At 40.9% G+C, this 16,333-nt stretch overlaps 1 protein-coding gene across 1 annotated transcript; it reads left to right on the forward strand.

The window, feature by feature from the left end:
* The first annotated feature begins 232 nt into the window (after positions 1 to 232).
* slc1a5.L (solute carrier family 1 member 5 L homeolog) lies at positions 233 to 9,684 on the forward strand. Its single transcript, NM_001097091.1, is given in 8 exon segments — positions 233 to 1,175; positions 4,977 to 5,019; positions 5,109 to 5,180; positions 5,294 to 5,460; positions 5,599 to 5,832; positions 6,549 to 6,743; positions 6,843 to 6,977; positions 8,634 to 9,684. Coding segments are annotated over 8 exon segments (1,584 nt in total). The 5' UTR covers positions 233 to 660; the 3' UTR covers positions 8,857 to 9,684.
* The last annotated feature ends 6,649 nt before the right edge of the window (positions 9,685 to 16,333 follow it).

Below are 16,333 nucleotides of genomic sequence, written 5' to 3' on the forward strand. Positions count from 1 at the left end.
TTCAGGCTCACATGTAACACGTGTACGGGGCACCCTAAGATAAAGTGTATTTCGACTGGGACTGTGAGTCCTACTTTCCATTTGTGCTGCTGGTGCTGCTGCTGCTCAAGAAAGCGTCATGCACGTGTCCCTCAGACGCCCGTCCCCTCTTCTCCTTTTGTACAGACACGTGACGGACAACGCCCCCACAAGATGTCAACGTGAGCCCAGCTCATGGCACATTGGCCAGTTTAGTTTAGTCAGACGTGTCACACACAGCGCATGGCAATAGCAAGTGAAGTTACTAAACCTCTATCACTTCCCCAGCCAAACCCAAGCCGCTGGACACTTTTTAAACCTGCTGCATCATGTAGGCTCTGTAAAAGGGGCGGTCCGCTTACGTAAGCACACAAGCCTCCAACCATTCTGTAGCTCCGCCCCCACTCAGGGAAATTAGTGTGTGGTAGTTCGGGACAAGTGAGCATTGAGAGTGAGGCAGTGAGCGCGCTGACAGGAGGGTTGTACTCTACAGCGCTAATACCTGCCCACCCAGAGAGCGCGCCAAGGCGGCTGAATAGAGAGAACTGGCAGCTGACAGAAGAACTTAGCGAAGCTATCTGTATCTCATCGGCTTGCGAAACATCAGCCTCAGCCACACAGTTCCGTACCCACGTGCCGAAGATGAAGGACGCCGAGTGTAATGGCACCTCCTCACCCGGGGATCACCCCGTGCCTCCCGGCCTGCATCGCCCTGGAGAATCCTCTCCCTCCCCTGGATGCGGCCCCCGGTGCTGCCGGTTCCTACGGGGGAATGTGCTGGTGCTGCTGACGGTGACGGGGGTGATTTTGGGCGCAGGGCTGGGGATGGCAGTGAGGCCGCTGAATATGTCCAAAGCTCAGATCGCCTCTTTCTCCTTCCCGGGGGAACTGCTGCTTCGCCTCCTCAAGATGATCATCCTGCCGCTGGTGGTCTGTAGTCTGGTGTCCGGGGCCGCTTCCCTCCAGCCCTCTGCCTTGGGCAAGCTCGGGGGATGGGCCATGCTCTTCTTCCTCGTCACCACGCTGCTCGCTTCAGGGCTAGGAGTCTGTCTGGCACTGCTCATACGGCCGGGGGTGGGAGCCGAGATGGAATCGGGAAAAGGAGATGGAGTCCCAGAGGGCAAGGAGGTGGTGGACTCGTTCCTGGATCTGGTCCGGTGAGTATACTGGCTGGGACACTCGGGCAGGGGATTGGGAGGTCACTGGCTGTTGTTATGGATTTAATACCATATGGCGTTACATTGGATATATCACGTAGTGGAGCTTTTCAGTAAAACACGTCACATCATGTCTGTGAGTATGACAAAAGCACCGGGATAATACGAGCCTTTGGCTAATATGCCCCCCTCCCTCCTTACCACAGATTAACGTGGTTTAATCCAGGGCTGATGCAATGGTACTTGCCGGTTGTGTGAGGCTGATGACACGTGTGGCCGTCCCTTTACTTTGACGTCATTAGAGTCACAGACCGTCGCTATTGAGTGGGTGGTATTGGTTCCACACAATGGGGCTATGTTTTAAACCGCTGCCGCACATATGAGTCATTCCGTCAATTGTATATGTATATATGGGGCACGAGTGCTTATCCATTGGGATCAGAAGATTCATCTAGAGGGAAGGAAAATGCATTGTGCTCCATATATGTTAATGAGATACTGTCATCAGAAAATGTTTTTTTCAATACCCATGAGTTAATAGTACTTCTGCAATAAATCCATTTTTAAAATAGTAAAGGGATTTTTTTATATTTAATTTTGGAATCTGACATGGGGCTAGACGTGTTGTCAGTTTCCCAGGAGCCGCCAGTCATGGGACTTGTACTCTGATAAACTTCAGTTACAGTTTACTGCTGTACTGCAAATTTTAGTGATATCACCCTCCCCCCCCCCCAACAGCCTAAAAACAGAACAATGGGAAGGTAACCAGATAACAGCTGCCTGGTAGATCTAAGAACAGCACTCAATAGTAAAAATGCATGTCCCACTGCAACCCCATTCACTTACATTGAGTAGGAGAGACAATCCTAAAGTGCTGGCTCTTTCTGAAAGCACATGGCCAGGCAAAATGACCTGAGATGGCTGCATACACACCAATATTACAACTAAAAAAATACACTTGCTTGTTCAGGAATTACATTTTACATGGCAGAGTGAATTATTGTTTAATGATTAAGGACAGCTGAGCCCGAAGCGCGTCAAGCAGACCATGCAGCATGTTTTTTTAACATATATTAATAAAGATTTTTGCTTTTAACGGATGGTCCAGTGTGCAGAATTTCTCCTCTCTTCCTCCCCTAGCAGGGGCGATCCTGGCCCCTCTGCCGACTGAGGGCTGCTGCCCCCCATCTCTGGAAATTCGCTCTTAAAGTACCAGGAGCAGCATTTTTGCTGCCCCCTGGTACCTAGTGGGGCGCTGCCACCTGAGGCGATAGCCTCAATTCGCCTCATTGGTGAAGCACCCCTGTCCCCTAGAGTGAATTATTTGCAGTATAAAAAGGTTAAATGTCGAGAGAATAACTACATGATGACAGAATCACTTTAAGTTTTGCTATTAGGCATGTTGTATAATAATGATGCTCATCAATACTAAGCACTGCCGTGTGTTATGTTTTAGAGCACATAAAACAACGGCATTACTGTTGCTGAGTAATAGTGCAATTTATATCTAACTACCAAAGGGCCAAAATAGCTTGCAAAACTAGCATAACTGGGCAACTTCTTGCAGGGGGGGGAGTTGCTTCACTGTGTGGCGGTAAAAGTAAATGCAGCAGGTCCCAGAATCCTCTAGGTATCTTTAATGAGGGCAACCGGGCAGGACTCAAAGTAATTTACTATGCAGAAACTTCAAAGCAATGTCTTTAAAGAAATACTTTAGTCTGGAGTAGCTTTCACTGATGCATGTAGCCAGACTTGTCAGTGGTAGAATGTGTTGCATCTTGTAGGAATGGTTTAGTCACACCAGTTACCAGTTGAAGCATCTTTCCTTTTATTAGTTTTAGTTGCAAGTCAGAGCCAATAATTTGACCCCCACCCCAGCAACATTATTGTATCACATTTTCAGCCACGAATAGTTTTGCTTGACTCCATATACAGATAAAATATTTGTTTTTAGTTTAATGTTCTTATGCAAGTACAATTACAGAGGCGTTGGCCCCTATTTATATGATGATTCATAAATGTGAATTAGATCAGTTAGCCTTGAGATGATATTGTGCTGTATGCTAGCAAGAAACATGCATCCCTCTCTCACATGGATTTTTTTGAAGACCATGAACAAAGTAGAAGACACACACATACCTGATTTGTGATGACTGTTAGACCCCCCCCCCTCTTTTTTTTTTCACCTGTGAGCATAGCATATAAGCATTACAATAAACTGGTCTAGTCCAACAAGGACACTTATATAAAGGAAAGGTTTTCTCAATTAATATTGAATTTTGGTCAGGTTCACACACAAAGGGAACAAGGTATGAAAGAATTCAGAACAATAGATGAAATTAGAGAGTGATATTCTGAGACAATTTGCAATTGATTTTCTTTTTTTTTTTTTATTGAATGCTTTTGAGTTATTTAGCATTTTATTCAGCAGCTCTTCCATTTGCATCTTAAGCAATCTTGTAACTAGGGTGCAAATTACCCTAGCAAGCATGCACTTATTTGAATAAGAGACTGGAATATGAATAGGAGAGGCCTGAATAGAAAGATGAGTAATAAAAAGTAGCAATACCAAAACATTTGTGCCTTACAGAGCATTTGTTTGTAGATGGGGTCAGTGACCCCCCATATGAAAGCTGGAAAGAGCCAGAAGGTGAACCACCCCTTTAAGAACTTTTATATGCTAAACTATGCATAAGCATTTGCCATTTGTAAAAAGCTCAGTCTAGAAAAGTTTTTTTCTTTTATCTAAAAATAAATATTCTAATTTTGGCACGTGCAACATGTTTTTGCATTCTTATCTGCCAACTTGTATTGCTCGGCAATTTTCCCTCCAGTTCAGCTACAAAGTGCTCCTGCTGTAGCAAGTGGATGTACATGGGCCAACCCATATGGTAGTTCAACCAATCAGTGACGAAGGGCTAAATGGATAAAAAAACTGTGCCAAAGGCCAAACTTGTTTATGGCCACCTCAGTTACCTAAATGGTGAGAACAGTAGGAAGTGCAGAGGAGCTGTGGCTCCTTTTCACTTTATTCAGGGTCATCAACCGGAAATTTTCTGTCAGTACTGATAATTCTTGATCATCAGGATTGTAGGATTTTTGGTATACACAATCTCCTAATGGTTTGCTAGTCTGACAAGTCATTTTGCATTTTTGCAAATTAATCAGAAGTTTGTATGTGAGCAGAAATGATCACAATTTAGCAGGATTTATACAGGAACTGCTAAACTGATCCTTTGGAAGAGATGCAGACAGGATTACAAATCTGCAGCCAAAACCTTGCAGACGTAAAAGAAAAAAACTTGTGCTGGGATTTCTGCTTAGTTCTGATAGACAAATATTTTTGGTGGCTTGTCTGGAACATTAAATCCAAAGTTATACAGATAAAACAGGGCTTCGCTACATTCCTTTAGTTACTACTGTGGCCTATTAAATACATGTCTGGGCACCTACTATTCATATAGTGCTGGATTTTACTCACTTATGGCAGATATAACCCTGCAGAACTGTGGTATTTCTATGGGCCTTTTGGCCTTCAGTTTGGTCACTTTCTTCCACTGTGGAAATTGGTCCCTCAGTTTGGGAACTAATAGTACAAATATGCTTGCTGCATGTCCTTTGCAACAGATCACACCACAACCAGTTCAAGAAGTGCTAATGCATATGTCATTTCAGCTATGAATGTATGTGCTAAGAATTAATGTTCTGTGAGAAACATTTGGTGTTATTACAAGTCAAGTAGTCATACAATCCTGGGTTGTCATTAATTGGGTCTTTTTCTTTTGTTTGTTTTTTTTACAGAAATATTTTCCCATCAAACTTGGTGTCTGCTGCTTTTCAGTCGGTGAGATGAAGAGATTTCTATATTATGTGATTAATTTAGTGACATATATGTAATTATTCCAGTATAACGTATGTCCTGTGTTTCTACAGTATGCCACGAGTTACAAACTTGAACTTGTAAATTCCAGTGTACATGGAGACATGAACAGCACATGGGTTAAGGTAAGAACACAATCAGAACGGATTATTTCTGCATCCCTGTGGGGATTTGGTGTAAGATGAAAACATGTTTTGGTCAGTGTCTCATTTTCTCATTTCTTTTGCCTCCACTTCAGGTTCCCTATGGGCAGGAGGTAGAAGGTATGAATATATTGGGCTTGGTGGTCTTTGCCATTGTTTTTGGAATTGCACTAAGGAAGTTGGGCCCAGAAGGAGAAATTCTTATTCGATTTTTCAACTCCTTCAATGAAGCTACCATGGTTCTGGTGACATGGATCATGTGGTATGTAAGAGTAGCATGTGCTCATTTATATTCATTACCTTTCCTCTGTGCATACACACACTTTTGTTTAGAGTATGTATATTTTCCTCCATCCTGCTTTATTAGCACAACATAGTAACTGTTCTTCTCTTATTTAAGGTATGCCCCTCTTGGTATCATGTTCCTTGTGGCGGGAAAGATTGTGGAGATGGAAGATGTTGTCCAGCTCTTCACCAGTTTGGGGAAGTACATATCTTGCTGCATTGTTGGCCATATGATACATGGACTGCTGGTTCTCCCACTCATCTATTTTGCATTTACTCGGAAGAACCCATACCGCTTCCTGTGGGGAATTGTGAGTGCACTGGCAACAGCATTTGGAACTTCTTCCAGGTAACAAAAGAGAGTGCATATACATACATAAACACTATTGTAATAGGGCATACAACATTCTTTGTCAAAATTGCACTCTGATGAACTTCTCTGGTTTATTCTCCCTTCTTTGAGACCATGGTGGTATAGCTATAGATTTCCCCTTTTTCTAAAGCCTACATGCCTGAAAACTAGTTAGAAACAAATGTTTTATTGCCTCAGCATAAAAAATGTTTTGAAGTTTGACTAAAGTCAACAGAACATATACAAGAATTTTAAGCAGCAAGTAGTAAACACAGGCTTTTCTGTGTTAGAGTTTAAAAGAAAAAACAAATTTACCCCTCTGTGTGGGGGAACACACACATTTTATAAAGAAAAATTGTAATGGCTTGTCAATATTGATTGATAATAAAAAAAAAAGTTTTGAAAGAAAAAAACAAATTGACCATTACCCTTTATCTCTATATTTAACATGTTTGTGAATGTTACAGTAGGCTCTTTAACACCTAAGTCCAGTGTAAAGAAAGAAGACACCGTTTCTGATGGTATATGTGGAAAAATCCACATCATAACTAATGTCCTTGGGGAGGATAAAGCTGTTATTGGAAGGGCGTAGAACATATTTTAATGAAACCTTCTGGTGTTACTGTGCAATGTTATTATTTTTTCTTCACTGGAGATATATAAATTCTGTGTAAGCATGTAAAACTTAGTATGATTTTTTTTTACTCCTGTAGTTCGGCCACACTTCCATTAATGATGAAATGTGTAGAGGAAAAGAATGGTGTTTCCAAACAGATCAGTCGGTTCATCCTTCCAATAGGAGCCACAGTGAATATGGATGGTGCTGCTCTTTTTCAGTGTGTAGCGGCCGTATTTATTGCCCAACTTAACAACGTCTCCCTTGACTTCATTCAAATCGTTACCATTCTGTGAGTATTTCCCCTTACACCAAATCACAGTTTGCATTGTCTTTTCACCACGTTAAAAACAAATGTTTTATATTGTTTTTATTATATCTTCTTCAATAGTGTAACAGCCACAGCTTCCAGTGTGGGAGCAGCTGGTATTCCTGCAGGGGGCGTTCTGACTCTTGCTATAATATTAGAAGCTGTGGGGCTTCCGACAAATGACATTTCACTTATCCTTGCTGTGGACTGGCTGGTGTGAGTAGCATTCATTTATTCTATCGCTTTAGGAATAAGCAAGCCAGACCATAGATACTGTAATTATAATAATAATCATTGATACAGATACAAGGAGTGTCCACAAAATGACCATTCATTCATTTATTCTACTTGTATTTATTTTCAGTTTCTAATCCTGTGAATAATAGGCAGGCTATTTTAATATGGACATTTCTGCTGCCATGCACATCCAATTTAATTGGGAAGTTTTTCTGTTTGTGACAATATTTGTCTCATTCTAAAATAACTGGCTGCAGGGTTGGGTTGGATTCTTATCAACTGGAGACAGCAGGCTACTATATAGATGTGGGCATTAGTTCTTATAAATAGTACAGGTATGGGATTCCCTATCTGGAAAACCTGTTATCCATTTTAAGCAAAAACATTCTAATGTTCTTTTTCTCTGTAATAATAAAACAGTACATCATACTTTATGGTAACTAAGCTGCATGAATCTATACTGGGACAAAACAATCCTTCTGGTTTTATTTAATGATAAAATAATTTTAACAGACTTGAGGTGTGGTCATCCAGATTACGGATAGATCCATTAACCAGGAAAACTCCAGGTCCCAAGCTTTCTGGATAATAGATCCTATACCTGTACATAAAACATGCTGTATTGGCAGCCTACTAACCTATTCCCTTCATTTTTAATAGCTGCATAAAATGACCGATTTTTTGCAAGGTTTGAGGTATTTGAATTTATAAGACCCATTAACTTGGACCTATAACATGTATATTCCTGCCTTCATCCACTGATTAGTTTCTGTGCCTGGCACAGTAAAGATCAGTATTTATAGTAATTCCCTTACAACACCATCTGTAGTATGTAATTTATGTGGTACTGTTCCTTGCAGTAAATTTATGTGGGTTATGGAGAATTAGGTTTCTTATTTCTTTTGTCTTTGAATTTTGCAATCAAATTGTAGCCATATAGGATATATATAGATATATAGATATGAGAAGACTTTCTTTCTACCCATGTTAGGGTGTTGCCAGTAAAGAGACAGTTTTAATTGAAATATATGGAAGGCCTGCAAACAACCATCATTTGCTACTATCTCATATGCAACCTATAACTTTATGATTTTACATGCCTTAAAGGAAAACTATACCCCTCAAACAATGTAGGTCTCTATAAAAAATATATTGCATAAAACCGCTCATATGTAAAACCCTGCTTCATGTAAATAACCCATTTTCATGATATACTTTTTTAGTAGTATGTGCCATTGGGTAATCATAAATAGAAAATTGCCATTTTAAAAAATAATGGCCACTCCTGGGATCGTACGATTCACTGTGCATACAAACATACCAAACATGTTAGGTCACCTGAGCCAATTGACAGAGTTCTGTCTTTTGCTTCCACACTTCTTCCTGTCACAGATTTGTAGTATTTCTGGTCAGCTGATCTCTGTGGCAGCACAGAGACCATCACAAAATGGTGGTTCAAGGCAAGAGATGTAATAGAGGTAGTATTTACTTAAATATATATTCCAATTTGGTAAGATTCTTTAATATGCCACTTAATTTGATACAATCTGTTGCTTAAGTATTCATTTTGGGGGTATAGTTTTCCTTTAACCATATCACTTTGTCACTCACTACTTTTGTCTTTCCTCTACTCAGTGACCGCACATGCACTATACTAAATGTAGAAGGTGATGCCTTTGGTGCCGGGCTTCTGCAGGTATACAGCGACCGGACAGCTTCAAGTAACGATGGCGCAGAGCTGGCAGCAGTACAAGTTGAAATTCCTGGAGACCATTTTGAAGGTGACCCACTCCTAAAAGCGCATGCACGATTAAACAGTGATGGAGCAAGTGCCATGGAAAAGGAGTCTACCATGTGAGGAACTACTGCCTGCTGAAGGAGCATGTTGGGACAACTGTCAATTCAGAACCGGAGGACTGATCCAATTCTGGGCCTGGGGCTGGACGAACTGTACAGCTCAAGGGCTTTTATTTTTATATATCATTTTTTAACTTAGCTATTTAACTTATGTTCACTGTTATCAGAGCAGTTAGGTACTCTTAGTGAATCAGGCCAGTCCCTTTTTATTTTTAACTTCTGTTTCAGTCTTAGAACAAGTTTCAATACCAGAAAGAATGTACCTACTCATGTGTGATTTTTTCTTGTATTTGCAACATGATGTATATTGATGCAATAACTGAGCTCAGTCTGCCCTGTGGGCAACCTACAGGAGTGATTAGCAACACTATGGGACAGATTTATTAGAATTCCAATTTTCGAATTTTTTTTTAAGGTCAAAACTCAAATTCAAATTGTGAATAATCCAAACTATTTGAATTTTCATTTGAAATTTCGAGATTTTTTTCAAACCTTGCCCCCTTTAAAAATTTGAATTCGACTATTTGCCACCTAAAACCTACCGAGTTCATGTATAAGTCAATGGGAGAGGTCCAATGACCAATTTGAAGATGTTACTAGCCTTCGTGACATTCGAGTTCCGGAGAAAAAACTCGATTCGAGTTTAGTGAAATTCAATTTGAATTTGATTAGAGTTTTCGGGTCGGTAATATTCGTTCGAGTTTTAGATATTCCGTTTTTTTTAAATTAGTTAAACCCCCCCCCTCCAACGAATCTCAAGTATATTTGAGTGTATTTGAATTCACATGAATTCGAATTCGACCTTTGATCAATTTGCCTCCCAATGTAAAAGTGTTACATTTTTTTATTGGGTTCAGCAATAGTCTGTACGTCAGCGTGTTTAGACTCAATCTGTTTGTTTTAAAAACTTGTGGAATTTATGAAAATCTAACACATGGGTACGTAACTCAAGGGACAGGCCAGGGCTTAGGAACATCCTTACTCTTAAACCTGAAGGTATAAGACATACAGATCAGCTCCATTAAAGGGGTTGTTTATTTTACTGTTAAACTAGTGTGGTGTAAGCCAGTGGTTTCCATACTTTAAGATCCCATTTGGGCCCTCTGTACCTCATAACTAGGGATTGGCGAATTTGACGCCATCGCCCATTAATTAGTCTATGGGCGTCAAATTTTTTGTCGCGCGGCACCATACAAGTCTATGGGCATCATTTCCGCAGCAAACAAGGTGAAAAAATTTGCACATCCCTACTCATAACAATATTAAGCATTGCTGTATCAGCCATTCAGCCATCATTCCAGTAATTTCTGCCACAGCATATTAATATTCACTGCCCAATCTCCTAAATCCTAATGAAGAAAAATTGAGCTAGGCCCCCCATTTTGGAACCACTGGTGTTGGATTACTATGCTAAGAATTTCCACCTTGCCTTTATTTATTTTTTAAACGTTTTTTTTAATTACCTACAATTTGTTCTGCAACTTTGATTGCTAGGGCTTAATTACCCTAGTAACCCAGTAGCATCTTGAAAGGGAATGAATACTAAAGGGGCCTAAAAAGGAAGATAACTACAGTATAAAAAAAAAAAAATCACAAAACTTTGTTCTGGAGTAATGCAGACAATGAGAAGATTTTCAGTTGCAGAATAGGGAGGCAAATAAGTAAAAAAAAACTGTACAACCTATGAAAATCAAATGGGGAAACAATTTTAAATATGTCATAGATGGACTTGTATACTTAATTTAAAGATGAACTTCCTCTTAAGTGAGGCTATTCCTGAAGGTTGCTTATGTGAGGTCAACTTCCTCACACCCTGTTACACACAATGCTGCAGGGAGCTGTGTCTTTATGCAGCCCTAATGTATATATGTAGGGTATGTGTATATATGTTGTGTGTATGGATACTGTGTCTTTTGTGTGAGGGGAAAAAAAATCCTGATTTTATTAAAGTGTTTATGTATTTGGACCAAATGAGAGCATAGTTGAGCCTCTGCCACATTGTGTACATAAGTAAATTTCAATCATTTTACAATGGGAAAAACTATTGACAGGTGATGAATACACACTCGCGTACTAAAACATAAATCTGTTACATTTTCTTTAAAGTAGTACACCAGATAAGAACTATACAGAGCACAAACAAAAGTCTGCCAGTGTACACAAGAGTGAAAGCAATAATGGACCACAGAGGCTCTCAAGGGAAATGAGGATGTGTAGAACATGAAGTAATAAAAATGTAAATCTTCTTCTTGCCTGAATTTGATATTTTCTTACAGAAGAAAGACTAGGACATAGTGGATAAAGTCACCTGGCAACAGAAATGACTGGACCCCCCAAGGGGTTGGATAGTTCATTCTGCCACTTTCAATATTTGAGTGCGCCCTTTGGTTTTCCTGCAGCAATAACCACTTAATGTTTAAAACATGATCTTTGTGGAGAGATGGTTTCACTTGCCTGAGGGTACAAATGTCCCTGGATTTCCTAGCATGTTTTTGGGCCTCCATTATCTGGAAACTCTTTCCAGAAAGACCAGGATAAGTGGAATGCAATCTCTGATTTTAAGCAAATAATTCTAATGTTCAAAAATAATTTTTTCTATGTAGTAATTAAGAGTAGCAGCTGCATGAATCCACACTGGTGGCTAAAAATTTCCTTTTGGGTTTGCTTTTAGCTGACTTAAGGTATGTTGATCTAAAATATGAAAAGATCCCTTATCCGGATAAGCATTTTGGAAAATAGATCCTATATCTACAACTCCTTCATATCTGTGCCAATGAGCTGACACGAAACAATTTGCATGTGAGCCCAGAGCACTAAGACTAGACTTGAAGGGTGAAAAGGTGCAACAAGGTTGACCCTAAGCTTTAATTAACGTAGTACAAACATTTTATGGGTGCCCATTTTTGCATTTTGATAAACGAGGTCTAGTTCAGCTAAGCCAGAAGATCAGAACATCTGTGTTTTTCATATAAGTAAAGGTTGCACGGCTTAGAGCTAAATCAATACATTGTAAACCTGGGTAACAGGCTTGAGAAGCTTCTGAGAAGCATATAATTGCAGTTTGACAACACTGAATACTTGAGGGACTGGTCGAGTGACTGTTACAGAGAGCACGTCTAACTGGGTGTGGGTAATTAAACCTCCACACACAGACTACCAAACAGCATTGCATCAATTAAGAAGAATTGAGGTTACAGGTTATTTACTCATTTACATTTTACAATACAATATACTTAGTATCTTTTGGCTGAATTCGTAAGGCTGTTTGTGGTGCATAAGAAACACACAATGAGGCTGATTTATGGGCTAAATTGCACACGTGTAGTTCCCAATAGCAACCAATCAGCAATACGTTTTGAATAATCTTTGAAAACTGGAAAATTCCATCAAAACTTGAGTGGTATTGGCAACTGCACTTGTACAAGTTAGCGCCTACGTTCGCAAAAGCCAAAGTATCAACTATGAATATGGTACGGTTTACTGTATGCACTGTTTATATTTTGGGGTCTCTGCACATAACATGTGTAATTTAATATTTCTCACCTCTCCAACATATTTTAATTTGTTGACTTTTGACTTAAAATCTTTTTTCCTAATATAGGAATGGGATCTGTTATCCAGAAAGCTCTGAATTATGGAAAGGTCATCTCCCATAGATTCTATTTTATCATTTCATCCAGTAAAACGCACTATTGAGAAGACGCAACCTCAAAACCCGGAGAACCACCGACCCGCGTCTATACCCGCTCCCGAAACTTCTATCTGCAACCCGCAGGGTTACGCAGAATTTTGCGGGTAACCCACTGATACCCGACCCGCTGCAGGAATCTAACATATTGTTTCTCTTAATGTGTTACAAATATCTGCAAACCCTCTTTGCCCATAATTCTTAGGGAATCTGATATTGAATTTGAATATTTTCCTCTTTTCTCATGTTAACCAGCTGTATGTTAAGTAAGGTTAGTGCTAGAGAATACTTTATATTTTGTCTCACTGGGAATCAGAGGTGGGTGTTGTCCTTTGTTTCCCCAATTAGTGGGGTAGATGTGGGGCACTGTAAGAATCCTGAAATTACCACTTGGTTCCGAGCTGACAGAAGCTCCGTGGTTCCCTGCCTCAATAGACGCAGCAGTGCTTGATTCAGAACAGGAGGCAGGAGAAAGGTAATGGTGCTGAGTGCAACTATATAAAATTGTGGAGTGCATTTTGTCACAAGTGCATCTAATGAATAGGATTTTATATGCTACTGCCTGTAGTGAAATTTCCAATCAGTATTGTAAGTGACCCATACTGAGACCTTCAGCTAATATAAGTTGTTACTTAGAAAAGCTTCCACTTTTTCTGCAGTTTGGTGTTTCATAAGCTTTCTGGCTACCCAACTGACTGTGGTTTGCAAGAGATGTTTGAAGATAAAAAGTAGAATGTCTAAACAGAAAGATAAGCAAAAACAAGTAACAAACTGTAGCCTCACAGAGAATATAATTTTGGCTGCCTGCTGGAAAGAAGCAGGAGAGAGAGAGAGGCTAATAATTGAAAAACTATAAAATATTTCAAATGAAGACCAATTAGAAAGTTGCTAAGAATAGGACATTTCCTGCCTTCCCCCATTCTAGTGGTGCAGAAAATTTGTACTATTGCATGCAAGGCAGGGTACAGACAGGCAGCAGAGAAAAAATTCTAGGCAATGTGCCCGGAAAAAAGGCACTCGTCAGAACACTTGGCTGGGTTAACATATTTACATGAGAAATTGAAAAATATAAATAGATAATTTGCGATGACCCCTCAGCTTAGCTTCTCAACAGCTGCTCAGAGCCCGCTGAGCATGTGAGTGTCACAGAAACTTTCCAAGATGGTGACCCCCTGTGACAAGTTTGAAGTCCTGGATCATTGCTGCTATTGACAAGCTGAAACTTTAGGCTGGTGCAGTAAGGTCATTGTATAAAATATGGGTTTAGTTTCCAATTTAAGGTATCACATCACTCTATATTTTTTTTTCGATAATGGCCTAAACAAAACAAATCCAAGCACTAATGGCACGATTCGGGAAGATTTAGTTGTCTGGTGACTAATCGCCCCTCCTTCGTGCTGATAATCTCCCTGAACTGCCTTCCCCCTGCTATAATGAGAAAAACGCCAGCACAATGGCACTTTCATCGCTTCGATTTCCAAAGTTGCCTCACAAGGAAACTTCGGCCAACTTCAGAAATCTAAGAGCCGCGAGTGCATTGCCTCAGATGATTTTTCATTTTAGCAGGCGGAAGGCAGGAGAAAGGCAGTTCGGGGAGATTGTCACCCCGAAAAAGAGGCGATTAGTCGCCAGGCGACTAAAGGTGGCCATACACGGATAGATCCGCTCGTTTGGCGATGTCGCCAAACGAGCGGATCTCCCTCCGATATGCCCACCTTGAGGTGGGCAATATCGGGCTGATCCGATCGTGGGCCCTAGGGCCCAACGATCGGATCCTAGCGTTCGCCAAACGGGCGGTCGGATCGCGGGACCGCATCAACGAACAGATGCGGCCGCGATCCGACGGGATTTTTAACCCCATCCGATCGAGATCTGGCCGACTTTCGGCCAGATCTCGATCGGGGAAGCCCGTCGGGGGCCCCCATACACGGGCCAATAAGCTGCCGACTTGGTCTGTCGGCAGCTTTTATCGGCCCGTGTATGGCCACCTTAAATCTCCCTGAATCCGTCCCTGCCCTCACATGAAAGCTTTGGGTGACTGCGGAAATCAAAGCGCCGCGAGTGCATTGCTGCAGTCGACTTTTCATTTTAGCAGGCGAAAGGCAGTTCGGGGAAATTGTTGCCCCAAGGAGAGGTGATTAGTCGCCATGCGACTAAATCTCCCCAAATCTGCCCGTGTGCCCCTGCCCTAATTGATCGTATTACACATTGCCCTGCTCAATGCTGCATGAGTAAACGTATCCAATGGCTATATCCCTTTAAATGTTTCTTGAGCAATAACATATTTTAAGAAATATACTTGTGATAAGAAACACTATTAACCAGTAGCCCAAGGTTGTATAAGTTAATGTTTAATGCATCTTCCTTGCACCTGTGCTTGCTGTGAAATGTAAATGCATGGTGTCACATACAGATTACCTCCTGATAGCTCCACTCCTACAGAAATGACATGGGAGGCTTCCTATCTACTAGTTGTAAAAATAGGAAATACAGGTAAAGTAGAACCAGCAATATACACAGACCAATAAACTTTGTATGATTTTCAGTGTCATGTGAAAAAAACATTTTTTCAAAAGGAATCAGTTAATAGTGCTGCTCCAGCAAAATTCTGCACTGAAATCCATTTCTCAAAAAGAGCAAACAGATTTTTTTTATATTCAATTTTGGAATCTGACATGTTGCTAGACATATTGTCAATTTCCCAGCTGCCCCAAGTCATGTGACTTGTGCTCTGATAAACTTCAATCACTCTTTACTGCTGTACTGCAAGTAGAGTGATACCACCCCTCCCCTTTCTACCCCAGCAGCCAAACAAAAGAACAATTGGAAGGTAACCAGATAACAGCTCCCTAACACAAGATAACAGCTGCCTGGTAGATCTAAGAACAACACTCAATAGTAAAAACCCATGTCTCACTGAGACACATTCAGTTACATTGAGAAGGAAAAACAGCAGCCTGCCAGAAAGCATTTCTCTCCTAAAGTGCAGGCACAAGTCACATGAAAATGTCTAGCCCCATGTCAGATTTAAAAATTGAATATAAAAACATCTGTTTGCTCTTTTGAGAAATGGATTTCAGTGCAGAATTCTGCTGGAGTAGCTCTATTAAATGATGCGTTTTGAAAAAACATGTTTTCTGATGACAGGATCCCTTTAAAACATTCCTAATGTGTTGTTGTTTGGGGTTTTTTAACCTCAGTACCACTGATTCTAAAGATGCCCATACACAAACATTGATTAATGATTTGACTTTGGCAACTGATTCTGATGAAGACATATTCATTAGCTCAACCAATTGGACCAGCAGAATTTAGCCATTCATTTGCGTGACCAGTCCAGTAGCAGTGCCAGGGCAAGCCAGCCGGCCACCACCAGGCAAATCTGCTGGCCACAGCGCCCCCTACATTTCCCACGCGTGTGCGCATGCGCGCATTGACTAGTGGGGGTTATGGGGTTAACTGGCAAGCGGTGGGAGAGGGAGCTGGCAGCAGTGGGGACAAGTACCAAGACTAGAGGTAGGCACCAAAGGAGGTAAGTGCCTGTGCCCCCCAGGTATGTGCCTCTTCTGCATACCCCTAGTTCTGGCCCTGTCCAACAGTGTCCATTGGTTTATCACCGGGCCAATCGTTTGGATACTATGGCAGGTCAGCCATGTTGGGCCACTTTAAAGGAGAACTAAACCCTAAAAAATGAATATGGCTAAAAATGCCATATTTTATATACTGAACTTATTGCGCCAGCCCAAGTTTCAGCTTCTCAATAGCAGCAATGATACTATGCTCAGTGGGC

This window comes from Xenopus laevis, chromosome 8L (genome assembly GCF_017654675.1).
Source record: "Xenopus laevis strain J_2021 chromosome 8L, Xenopus_laevis_v10.1, whole genome shotgun sequence".
Classification (NCBI taxonomy): domain Eukaryota; kingdom Metazoa; phylum Chordata; class Amphibia; order Anura; family Pipidae; genus Xenopus; species Xenopus laevis.